At 39.9% G+C, this 12,905-nt stretch overlaps 1 protein-coding gene across 1 annotated transcript in view; it reads left to right on the top strand.

The window, feature by feature from the left end:
* LOC103666311 (neuroligin-4, X-linked-like) overlaps positions 1 to 12,083 on the top strand; it is a 114,295-nt gene extending 102,212 nt beyond the window's left edge. The window contains exons 2-3 of the mRNA XM_008694323.2: positions 7,144 to 7,203; positions 11,104 to 12,083. Of these exons, the coding sequence (XP_008692545.2) occupies positions 7,144 to 7,203; positions 11,104 to 11,264 (221 nt within the window). The 3' untranslated portion in view covers positions 11,265 to 12,083. The remainder of the gene's footprint in view (positions 1 to 7,143; positions 7,204 to 11,103) is intronic.
* Positions 12,084 to 12,905: the final 822 nt, after the last annotated feature.

The raw sequence follows: 12,905 nt of genomic DNA on the forward strand, positions 1-12,905 counted from the left end.
GAGCTCAAAATCCTCCAGAATCTCTTGGCAGGGAGAGTAAATATATACACCAACACACACACCTACAAAGGGTTATCAGTTTTTTATACATTTCTGGAGCTATCTCAGGGGGAATAAAAGCGAATTTCATTTTCAACAGGGGTTTTCTAAATACAGGTGCAGGAAAAACATGGAGCATAATCCAATATTAAATTAGTTCCAGCTTTTAAATACATTGTGATTTAATCTCAAGCTCATGGAGATTGTGTGGGGAGGTAATATATTCTATCAGCTGAACATTCTAATAAAAAGGAGAGACTCAAATCTAATAGGATTTGTCTTTTATTCCCAAGAACAGAAACATTTCAATAACCAAATTCACAACAAAAAATGCTAATGTGAGGCCATGCAATGCCTTGAGATTTTAATAAAAAACACAAACATATATCAGAGACCTGTATATTTTTAGACTGACTTTGATTTTCTACCAGAGAAACTGTGAAAATAATTCTAATTCCAAAAGAAAGAAAAAAAATTATTCATGTTTTTCTCAACCTGTCTTCCCAAGCCAGTCAGACAAAAAGAAGAAACATACCAAAAGAACGCAAAAAACAAAAAACCCTCCTATTATTCCCATTATTTCAATGAGGCATTTTGAAACCGGTAGAAAATTACAAAGAACTAGACTTTGCTTTTACTGTAGTCACAAACACATGTCTTCAGTGTTCCTAAAGTGACAACCCAAGATGAATTAAGTGGCAGAATATTTTGCTATAGCAAAATTGACAATGATTAGGAAAACATCAAGCACATCTGAGTCTCATAATAAACATCCGTGGGGTGAATCATAGGTACTTGACCTCAAGACGACAGTCCGGAGCTCAGCATTTCCATACCCCTTCATGTGTCCTGGAGCAGAGGTCTTCAGACTTTGGGATGCCTTTCCAAAATTTTTTTTCGAAGTACAACTCTCCTGATGAGAGAAATCAGTTTCATGCACTCAGCTTCACATGTGCTCTTTCCTGAGGCTTTCTGAGCACCAGAAATCCTCCTTCCACATTAAAAACGAATGCCGAGATGTGCTCTGCATCGCCATGGGGCGTAACAAAGAGGCATTCCAAACGCTGGTGTGGGGGCACCTCCTCATAGACGGCTGTATCCAACAGGCTTCCCAGCCTTGCACATGTTTTCACTGAGTGAGATCCCATCTTGTTCAGATATTCTGATTTCAGAAAATAAATGAATGAATGAATGAATGAATGAATGAATGAATGAATGAAGCGGCCGATCATGCATGCTGATTCTTTCAAATGCAGAAAGTGAATTTTCTGTAGGTAGCCCATTGTCCAAAGTACACACGCTGTCGATGAAACCCGCAGTTTCGTGTTCTGTTTCCGATTCACTGAGCTTATCGCATTCAAGTAAACGTTAGAACACGTGTTCGCATTGACGTGTGGAGTATTTATTCCGGGTATAGCCAGTGATGGTCAAGGCTGCCATATTTACCGTGTCAATACTTGTTTGTAGAAGAAATGGGTTGGCCAGTGAGGTAAGTAATGAGGCATGGGCAGTTTGTCTCGGGCAGGTCCCACTCAGCTTACTGCTGAAATGAGCCCGTTATTGAATTACAAGATTGAAGAACTATTCCTCTGAGGGGGCTGAGTGACAAACTAATCAATCACACACCCATCTGTGATGGCCAGATTAGCGTTTATTTCTACCATAACCCATTATACGACTTCCTCTGTAATGGAAGTAATGCATTTAGCTCAGACACGCGCTTTCTGTGTTTAAGATAACAAGGCTAAGTTGCACTTGGAATTTGCACTCTTAAGAGACAAAAAAAATAAAATAGATGTGAACCGGTAAATACATTTTCAATACAATATCTCATGCTAAGAGCAATAATCCTAAAGGTTTTCTAGCTTCTGTCCTTTCTTTCTAGCACAAATAACTGTGTTTGATGATTTGCATACGTAAGTGGCAACAAAGTTATGGGTGGTAAAAGAGGAAATAGAAAATTACTTTATTGCCTCAAAATGTTAACAGCAACATCTAGAGGGTTTTCATTGGTTTACCTCTTCCCCTTTACCATGGTCTACCTTTTCTGAATTCTTTACAAAGTATTTCTCTTCCATTTAGGATACAAAGTAGTCTTTTAAATAGTTTTACTTTAGAAAATGATGGAGTTATATAGCATGAAAAGGGAACATGAGAAGAACAGGTATAAAAAATGATGGACATCCTTCAGGACTAGGGACGTGGAGATATTTTATTTATAAAATCATACTTAATAATGGAACAGCTATATATTTGTTCGAAGTTGCTCAAATATTCTCTTTAAAATTTAGAGCTATTTCCCCATGGAGGTTTGATAGAGAGGCTAATTATTAGATGGAAAGGAATATTTTCCTGGCATTTGGGGGAAGGTGTAGCTGTGGAGAGGGAGGAAAAAACTCATGGTGTGTATGGGTTTTGAAATGCCTTTTTTGGGCATGCACAAGATGGATGTACTCTGGAATAAACTCCAGCAAAACCTTTTTTCCATAGTTCATGATTCTAACTAAATTAGATATTCAAGAGAAATCTGTTGGTTTTGAGGTCATTTAATTAGCTATATTTGCAAGGAAAAATACAGCAACAGCTTATTGAAAAAGAACAAAAGGATGAAAAATTATATATACATAGTACATTAAAGGTGATATCTAATTATGTTTCTGGGTCACACACTGCTATCTACAATTAATTCAAAATTGCGGTTGGGCAAATAATTTCTGTCAAAATCTCAGTGGGTGATTTTTTTTTCCTTCAGTTGACAAGCTCATTTGAAAATTCGTGTGGAAAGGCAGAATATCTAGAATAAACAAACTGTCTTGAAAAAGCAGGAGAGGGGCGCCTGGGTGGCACAGCGGTTAAGCGTCTGCCTTCAGCTCAGGGCGTGATCCTGGCGTTATGGGATCGAGTCCCACATCAGGCTCCTCCGCTATGGGCCTGCTTCTTCCTCTGCCACTCCCCCTGCTTGTGTTCCCTCTCTCGCTGGCTGTCTCTATCTCTGTCGATAAATAAATAAAATCTTTAAAAAAAAAAAAAAAAGGAAAAGCAGGAGAAAGTTGGAGAGCTTCTCCTTCCCGTTTTAAAGCATAGTGTAAAGCTATGGTCATCAGGACAGTTGGGGCCTCCTGTGGATAGAAATGCAGGATGGAATATAAGTAAAAGAGTCCAGAAATAAATAGAGTCCTGAATTTATAGTTAACTGGCTTTCAGCAATGGTGTGTCTCAAGAATTTAATGAGGGAGAAGTTAATGTTGCAGTCAAGGGTGCTGAAACAATGGGATATTCAGAGGCAAACAATGAATTTCAAACCTACCGTCACATCATACGCTGGAAGTAACTCAATAAAAGGTGTTAAGAACTACAACTCTTAAGTGTTTAGGAAAGAGCATAAGAGAAAATCTTCAGGGTCTTGGGTTAGGCAAGGAGTTCTTAAGATGTGATATGAAAAGCACAAGCGCTGAAAGAAAATTGATAAAATCGACCTCGTCCAAATTAAAAACCAACTTTTGCACTTCAAAAGACACCATTGATAAAACCAAAAGAGAAGCCCAGATTTGGGCTGGGAGAAAAGATTTGCAGGTCATATTTCTTGGAAAAGACCTGCATCTGAAAAAATACACAGAACACTTACAATCCAGTAATAGGGGACAAAGAACCCAAATTTTTTTTTTAAAGATTTTATTTATTTATTCGACAGAGATAGAGACAGCCAGCGAGAGAGGGAACACAAGCAGGGGGAGTGGGAGAGAAAGAAGCAGGCTCATAGTGGAGGAGCCTGATGTGGGGCTCGATCCCGCAATGCTGGGATCACGCCCTGAGCCGAAGCCAGACGTCCAACCACTGTGCCACCCAGGCGCCCCAAAGAACCCAATTTTAAAGACGGGCAAAATATTTGAGCAGGCATCCCACCAAAGAAGATGTTACGTGAGAAGATGCTGGACATCGTACGTCATTAGTAGGCTGCAGACCAGAAGCACAAGGAGACGCCATTTTACACCCTTTAGGATGGCTATCCCCAAAACGATAACCTAAGGCTCGGCTACAGGACACAGAAACTGGGACCCATAGTCAGGCTGATGGAAATGCACCATGACGCGGGAGATTGGGAACATGGTCTGGCAGTTTCTTAAAGCACCAATTTGCCCTGTAAGATAGCAATCCCACTCCTAGATATCTACCCAAGAGCCGGGGAAACACATATGCCAACAAAAACTTTGTCCCCAAGTGTTTATAGCAGCATTATTCCTAAGAGCCGCCAAATGAAAACAGTACAAATGGCCATCAACTGATGGATAGAAAAAACAAAATTTGGTGTGTCCCTACAGTGGAGTATTATCCATGCATACAGAAGAATGGAGAACTGACCCCTGCTATAGCATGCACGACTTTCGAAACATCACGCCAAGTGAAGGAAAGCAGACACGAAAGACGACACATGATTTCTTTTATACAAAACACTGGCAAATCTTGAAAGACAGTAGATTAACAAGACTGAGGATAGGAACATGGAACCTACAGTTGGATAGTCTTTTTGGAATTGATGAAAATGTTCTAAATGTGTATTATGCCGATGGCTACACAACTGCATGAAAAAGCCCTTGAATGTTATGCTTTGATGAGTTCATTTTATCGTATGTAAATCATACATCAGTAAAGCTCTTACAAATCCCACTTTGGCTAATGGAGATAGTTGGTAAGGAATCAAAGAGGCAGGAGGTTATCCTGGATTGCTACTTTATCAATGGAACTACGTTATGGAAATGTGAAAGCATTACTCATCTTGAGAACTTTCCTCTCTCTGTTGGGGAAGGTTCGCCGAGCGCTGCGTCTCTTCCAGCCCGAGATGAATTTTAGATCACTCCCGTTTTGTGCCCTGACAGTGAGCCTGAAGGCACGGAGAGGTGGGTCTTAGGAGAGGGTTCTGGCATTTCAGTCCCTGGACGCCTGGCTTGCAGAACGGCCTTTGGGCTTACGCCAGGACACAGGACCCAGAGCGCAAGAGAAAAGAGATTCCGAACGAGAATATTCAGAAAGGGGCAAGATTACAAGAACAGGCTCCTGGGAAGGGTGAAGTGCAGGTGTGGGGTCTTCATTAAAGAATGCCTTCTCCATGTTGAGCACATGTGTTCTGGATGCTGCGTTAGAACAAGAGGAAGACAAACACGAACACATTTGGTTGGAAGGAATCCGCTGAATCAGGGAGCACATTCGCACTCCTCTGGCTTTTGACTGCACCTTAATTTTTTTTTTTCTTTTTAAATCAAAGAAGTGACCTGTTTCTATAGAAGCTTATAAAATCTTCTTCCATGAATGAATGGATTTTTTTTTTTTTTTTTGAAACGAGAGGACTTGTTTTGTAAGACAGTTTTGCGTATTCACATAGTGCACTTTAAGAAAGGCATCCCTTTTGGGCTCCTGTACACAATTTCATCACAAATTCAAGTCCATGAGTTAGCTTTGAGATAGGTTCTATACTGATAAACCCTGAGAAAAACAACCCAAAGACGGTCAAGCTCATTTGGTTTTTTTTTAAGTTTTTTTCTTTTAGGTATTTCAATGCAGTAGGATTGTTGGATATAAATAGATTTTGATATCAAGCCAGTGACTATAAGAGCTTGACGTAGCAATGCCATGATACTTTCTAAGGGATTGGAAGTGAATGTGTTGTAAGAACAGGTGGGTTCCGACAAGACTCAACTCTACTTTTAGGTAGATGAGGTGGTAGCCTGGAGTTTCAAGGGGTCCCAGACATCTCTTTGTAGCTGTCTTCAATGACCTTATATTGGTCACTTGAAATTATCTACAGTGGGAATAGTTAAGCCTCAAAAATCAACAAAGAGGATTTCCTAGCCACCCACCCAGGTGTGCTTGCTGAGAAGTGTTGAACCGCATAAAATGGACCATAGATAAACCGTAACTGACCTACAAAAACAGCATCTTCTTAATTTTGGTTTTGAAGCATGAAGAGTTCCTTTGAGTTATGTAGGACTTCAGGAAGAATGTCATTCAGGCACTTTTGAAGTTACTGGGTCTGGGATACGCATTCCCCCAGGGCCATGTCTGTCTATAAAAGAAGCCAATTGAGCTAATTAACCAAACAATTCGAGCAATATGAAATGTTTTAGCGTGTCGTATCTGGAAAATGGGAAAAACCAAAATGGTGCACTGCATACAGAATTCATAAGAGAGTGACTTTTGGTGTCGTTGAGGGATGCCCCCATCTCCCCATATTTTGTCTCCATGGAGATTCTTAGGTAACTTACGTGTTCCAGGTCATCAAGGTAGGTGACTTTATTTATTTACCTTAAATTCAATGAGCAATGACACCAAAGTAACATTTGATAAGTTTTTCAAACACAGGGAACAGGATGTATAATGTTTTCTCTTTTCTTAAGAAAACCTTATTGAAAATGGTAGTTGTGGTGTTGTTTTCTTTTTATACTAAACAGGATCAAGTACTGGGTAGTAGCTCTGTAGCCACTGGTGAGAGGTGACTGTCATGATTTAAATTAACTAACAAATTGACATTTCTGATTTGTATTTGAAATGCTCTGTTTTAAGTTCTTCTGCATGTGAATGTGAATTTTAAGTATTTTTATTGAAAGTCCTTCCGTGTTTATTGTGTAAATGTGTTTTCTCTTACATTATGGAATGTCCTAACAAAAGTGTATTGGAGACATTTCATGAATTAATGGAGATTATCACATGTTAAAATTAGAGGAACATTAAATACTTCATATTCATTTCTTTTAAGAATGTGGGAAATCCTTTTTAATAATTTAATTTTCTTTTTTTCAAACTCACATTAGCTCTTTTTTTTTTTTGCAGTACTATCATTTTAACCCCCAAACTGCATTTTCACAGGATAGAGAATATTTTTTCAAGTAACATTTTGAATTTGTTCTTCTTGACATCTTTATGTTTTTATGCATTTTGCATTGCCCTATTTCATTTTTTTGAAATCCAAATGTAACAACTCTCAACTTTTTGTGTGACACTTTTTTTTTTTCTTTTACTGGGTAGTATCTCTCTCTCTTCTGATTTTTTTGCAAACCTGTTGTTTTTGAATTCTCTTTTTTCCCTTTATTTTCCTTCTCAATATGACCCCAGGAGCCAACACAAAGAAAAACGCAGATGATATAACCAGTAATGACCGTGGTGAAGATGAAGGTATTTTTTGTTTTTTCAAAGCTCGACCCTGATGCATGGTTTTATATCTCTCTTTCTGTATTTTTTTTTTAATTTCAATCTCTTTTTCCTCCCCTTCTCTGAAATGAGTACACTTCCGTGTGCTTCTTTATTTTCTTCTTGTTTGGAAACCACTGTCCCTTTTAGTCCCAAGGACCCTGTACATGAATGCTAACTATCTGAGAAGTATAAACATTTCTAAATATGAAGTGGGTAAAAAAAAAATGTTATTTATGAGGAAGCCCATCTTTTTCTTTTTCTTTTTCCTTTTTTTTTTTTTTTCTCTTTCTTTTTTTGGCTTGGTCATAAGAAGAGAAAATGAAATTTTAGAACATGCATGTATATGTTCTTTTCTTCCTTCCAAAGGTTATTTTGTAAGTTATGTTGTATTTTGGAACTTTGGTCTTCTTGATTCCTTCTCAAGTTGCCAAACTCTGAGACACCTTCGTACAACTTTTTAGGTGTCTGGCATTTTCGCTTTTGTTTGTTTCTTTTTCTTTTTTTTAAGCATACGGATTTAAAAATAGGTTTCAAAGAATCTTCTCTGGCTCACAGTGAAATACATGAAAAAGCGTTTTAATGAGATGTTGTTTCTCAGGGAGCTGCTGTTTAGCGGCATTTAAAGGGGAAAAAAACACCAGGGATAGTGTAGATCTCAAAACAAAACCAAAAAGGTCAGACACCCTAGATCTATGCCTTTTCCTTTTCTCACCCTGGCTAGTTTGAGAACGTTTTTCACCTCCGCCCCTCAAATGGTTGGTTGCTATGGAAGGTTGCTTCTTGAAGGATCCGATGTTACTTGATAAATTAGCCACCAGAAGTAAATTCATGTTTTTGAAAAGATGGAAGACAGTGGCCTCTGAGCAAGAAGGAACACAAGGTATCCCGATGCCTTCAGCAGAACCCATAGTTTCAAAGAAACGAGACGTCCCAAGTATGTAGCTGTGCAGGCTGCGTAGGGGGGTGAGAAGCATCATTCTCCCATCCCAGGAGCAAAATGCACGGACCTCCATTCATCTACCACAGGTGATGAAGGCCCTTGAAGAACTTTTGGGTTTGGGGCTGACAGGCAATGTAAGGCACAGAAGTGGCTGGTGAGTTCTTGCCGCCAGGCAGCGAGAAATCCCTGACAGCCTCCCGTCTCTAGTCTGTAGCTTGTGTTGCTGGCTTTCACTTCTTTTCTAATCAACTGTGCTTCGAGAAGTTTGGCCGATGTTGCTTTCATGCCTGCTTCTCTTCACATTGTTATTATTTTTATTGTTATTCCCCTGTGTTCATAGGGCTGTCCCCACCTCTGATGTCTGTCTGCCAGATCTTTTCTGATGGCCTTAGAAAGCGTATCCTGTACCTGAGTCGCCAGCTGACCTCGCCTCTGCAGAGGGCCCCAAATGCCTGCAGTTTTACCAGCATTCAAAAACGTATTAAAACAAACATTTTTTTAATTTTAAAAAAATTCTATCAGACCATGTAAAAAGAAGAAGAAATGTATTAAAACAAAACCTGGGGGCGCCTGGGTGGCACAGCGGTTAAGCGTCTGCCTTCGGCTCAGGGCGTGATCCCGGCGTTATGGGATCGAGCCCCACATCAGGCTCTTCTGCTATGAGCCTGCTTCTTCCTCTCCCACTCCCCCTGCTTGTGTTCCCTCTTTCGCTGGCTGTCTCTCTCTGTCAAATAAATAAAATCTTTAAAAACAAAAAAAACAAAACCTGAAACCTTTCCTTTGTTCTGTTGTACCAGCCAGGAAGATAATTTGCCTCTTGTTCTGTATCTCTTATTAGTGCATTTCCATTTGATTCTTAGGATCTGTTTTCCCAGTGCTCGCAATGCAACTTCCTTTTTAAATTTTTTTCTTTTTTCTTTTTTTTTTTAAGATTTTATTTATTTGACAGAGAGACAGCCAGCGAGAGAGGGAACACAAGCAGGGGGAGTGGGAGAGGAAGAAGCAGGCTCCCAGCAGAGGAGCCTGACGGGGGGCTCGATCCCAGAACGTCGGGATCACGCCCTGAGTCGAAGGCAGACAGTTAACGACTGCGCTACCCAGGCGCCCCTCGCAATGCAACTTTCTTACCATAAAATGTCCCCTAATTTTCATTGAATAGCAAGAACTTGTGATTTCTTTTTTTTCTTTCTTTCTTTCTTTCTTTCTTTCTTTCTTTCTTTCTTTCTTTCTTTCTTTCTTTCACTTTGTATTAATAGGACATCTTGTTATTTCTCAAGTTCATGAGAACTTTGTTCAATGTGTTTGGAAAGCTTAGAGATACTAGCCTAGCATTTTCTCCAAGGAAACCCCTTCCAACAGTCCTCAAAAATCTCTTCCTTTTCTTCTGCGGAGTAGCCAACAGCCTGTACTGGGAAAATAAATGAGGACAAATCCTCTCGGTCAGGATCCAGAGAGAGAGAGAGAGGAGTAGATCATGCAAAACGCCACACCTTTCCAGACAACCGTGTCTTTCAAATTTCCCCATAGCGTATGATGCATAGATGATGGATAAAGGATTTTTGCCATATATTTGAATTTTATTTGAGAAAATAAGATCTGTTCTGCTATCTACTCAGAATCTGCAGAGCCATGGGGCTGTGATACTCTTTTCTGTACTTGACTGTGACCAGTGGGTTTCTCGAGCCTTCTGCATGCCTTAGTGATGAGGCAGCCAATGAACGTGTTTTGACATCGTGATCATAATTCATTTTATTTGCAGCCACCATCTACATGATAGTGGTTCATTCCCTTAAGATTCCTTCCTGATATTTCAAAAGTGTCTTGGTAAACTAGGAGAAAAAAAAATCTGATTGATAAAAAGGTGAAAATAAATGTACATTTGGGTTTCTTTTGATAACATACAGATATTTACACACACATGTGTGTGTATATCTATAGATACATGGAGATTCAGAAGTAATTATCATTGAGATCAGTCTTCTTAAACATTCAATATAAGCGTAAGGACTGATTAAACAGGTGATGTAACCAATAACTTTTTTAGAAAGCAGTTTCCACAAATGGACACATGGTCTCCTAATTCCTGTGCTCACAGACCATTGCAGAACATTGTTCGTACATCACTGCTCAGTAAAGCAACAAAGGAATGATGAAGGGTACCCATTGGTTGCACGTCATAATGGGAGTTTCTAGTCCCTGTGAAAATATGTAGCATTTCACAAATTCCACCTTGAGCCCAGAGTCTCGTGTCATTTTTATTATGTGGCTTCATGTGTTTTGTTAGTTAAGTGTCTTCAGCTGTGACTGCAGTTATGAACGGGAACAAGGGCATTGGCTTGGGCATCTTGTTGTGCTTTCTTTCTGACAGTTCTCGTTTCTGTTCAGTTGATAATTTTTCACCCTTTCTTTGTCTCTGTCATCATCTGTCCCGTATTGAGTGTTTACAGTCTCACCGCTAGTCTCGTGTGTTCATCGTGAGGTTGAAAATGAATCTGTAAGCTCACCTTTGAATAGAGAGGGCAGTAATAGTAAAGATCAATGACCATTTTGAAGTTGATTTCACACTTACTTAGAGGTTGAAAACATCATGCCATGTGCTTTTTCAATAGCTCAGCTTTTAAGACTTGAGCCCTGTTTAGGAAATAAGTATTTCATCTAAATTCTCTCTATTTTCGTGTTTTAGATACATACAGCAATGTACATATGCATTCATACGACCCCAAATGTCTGTATGCTTCTCCAAATACCATTTCTAGGACTAGAAAATATTATCCCATTGACCATTTTGCTTAAGGCAGTCTGATCAAGGTGTATATAATGCAAAAAGAGACAGCTGTTGATTCCGGTCAAAGCAGGGAAAAGTAGTCCTTGTCCCTTGCCCTTAGCCTCCATTAATCAGTGTGATTTTTTATTGTGTCTCCTTACTTGACTTTTTTTTCCAGACATCCATGATCAGAACAGTAAGAAGCCGGTAATGGTCTATATCCACGGCGGGTCTTATATGGAGGGCACTGGCAATATGATAGACGGGAGCGTTCTGGCAAGCTACGGCAATGTCATCGTGATAACCATTAACTACCGGCTGGGAATTCTGGGTAAGTGATTGCGTCGTGTCAGCGTTGCACCACACGCAGTGACAAACGGGCACTGCTTTTCGTCGTGTGGGGACTGACTGATTTGAGCTGCGCTACTCCGATGCATAGAAAGTTCTGCTTCTCTGGGCTCCCTGGACGGTACAAGAGATGTTTGTTTACGTACACCCTCTGTTTGCAGTGGTTAATTCTTGAATTGTATTCCAGGGAACCCCCATCCTTCCTCAAACAAAGGCAGACTCCAAGGTCGCCAGAGTAAAAGGAAACTTTATTTAAAGCCCTCTTCTTTCTTTGGGCCGTGACAATACTCTGTGAGGCCACACAGCTCTGTAGAGCGAACACATTTGCTGATGGGTGATGCTTTGGTAACAGGTGACGATAGCCAGAGACATGGGCTTTCTTCTGTGGTTAAATGGGTGTGTTACTTAGCTTCTTCTGTGTTGGAAAATGTGTCACCTAATTCCTGCACTGATTATCTCTGTGTGTTGGACCCCTGCTGTGGGGTCACAATGACCATTGTATTTACACACAATGGAGCTTGGCTCTTGGTTGAATTTTTGCAACGGTTTATGATTTCTCATAAAAGGATGCTGGCTAAGCCCATGGAAGTCCACCAGGGTGGCTCTCCACGGTTTTGATGTTCCTCCGTTTTTCCCCAGCGGGGAGCTTAGAGAAAAAAAAATATTTTTGGCAGGGGGCAATATTTTCAGATTTACCTTCTTTTGCCGTTTTGTCTGCTTATTGTATGCTTTATGATGGATATTCCTAGGTGTAGGTAAAAACGTTCGTTTTCAACACAACAATGCATTAAGATGGTACTGAAAATTGAGTCTTTCCCAGTGTGATTCTGCAGAGGGCAACGTGTATGTTGCAGTGTCATTACAGTAAAATAAAAACTAAAGTGTATAATGGAGCTCTGTGAAACAAAACATACAGCTGAGAACGTTCTCTCCAAATACGCAAACATTAGCAAGAATATTTTATTTTCGCCTTGATGTTTTAATTTTATTTTGAACATTTTTTTTTTCATTAACATGTGAAACATTCACCTGTGAGAGACCCCTGGCACAGGGTGACTGGTAGAAATGCATTTCTAATTTAGAAATGCAAATCGCCCACAGATATTTTGCAAAGTTTTGCCTTTTGGAGCATCGATAAAGCCCTAGAAATTCCCTGTTGAGTGTTTTGTTTTTGTTTTTGTTTTGTTTTACTTTAAAGGAAATGCAAAGCATTAGCATCAAGAGCCCACTCACTTTGTGATTTTGTTTCTTTTTCTTTTTTTCATAGGTCTTATGAGGCAGGTCTTTGTAGAATCATTTTAGTTAATTTCACATAGCCCTGTTTGCGCGCATGTCTCTCCATTTTTCAGCGGCTCTGGCTAGTCCCTTTGGCCACTAGTGCTTGAAACAGGAAATCGTGTTTCTTGATCTTTTACAAAAGGTCCATTCTAACAAAGAGGTGGAGAGAGGAAACAACGTGTCGGAGCACTGCACGGAGCCTTTTCAAAGAGGGCAGTGTGTGGGGCCATGTGTGGCATCATCCCACAGACGAGGAGCTCTGGGCTCTGTTTTCTGAATGAAGCAATGGACATTGGGCAAGTTCTTGCTTTGGTGGGGTAACAAAATGTTCTCTTGCGTGCTTGATCTGTTGAT

The sequence above is a fragment of the Ursus maritimus genome, assembly GCF_017311325.1.
Source record: "Ursus maritimus isolate PB19 chromosome X unlocalized genomic scaffold, ASM1731132v1 scaffold_X1, whole genome shotgun sequence".
In the NCBI taxonomy this organism is placed as follows: domain Eukaryota; kingdom Metazoa; phylum Chordata; class Mammalia; order Carnivora; family Ursidae; genus Ursus; species Ursus maritimus.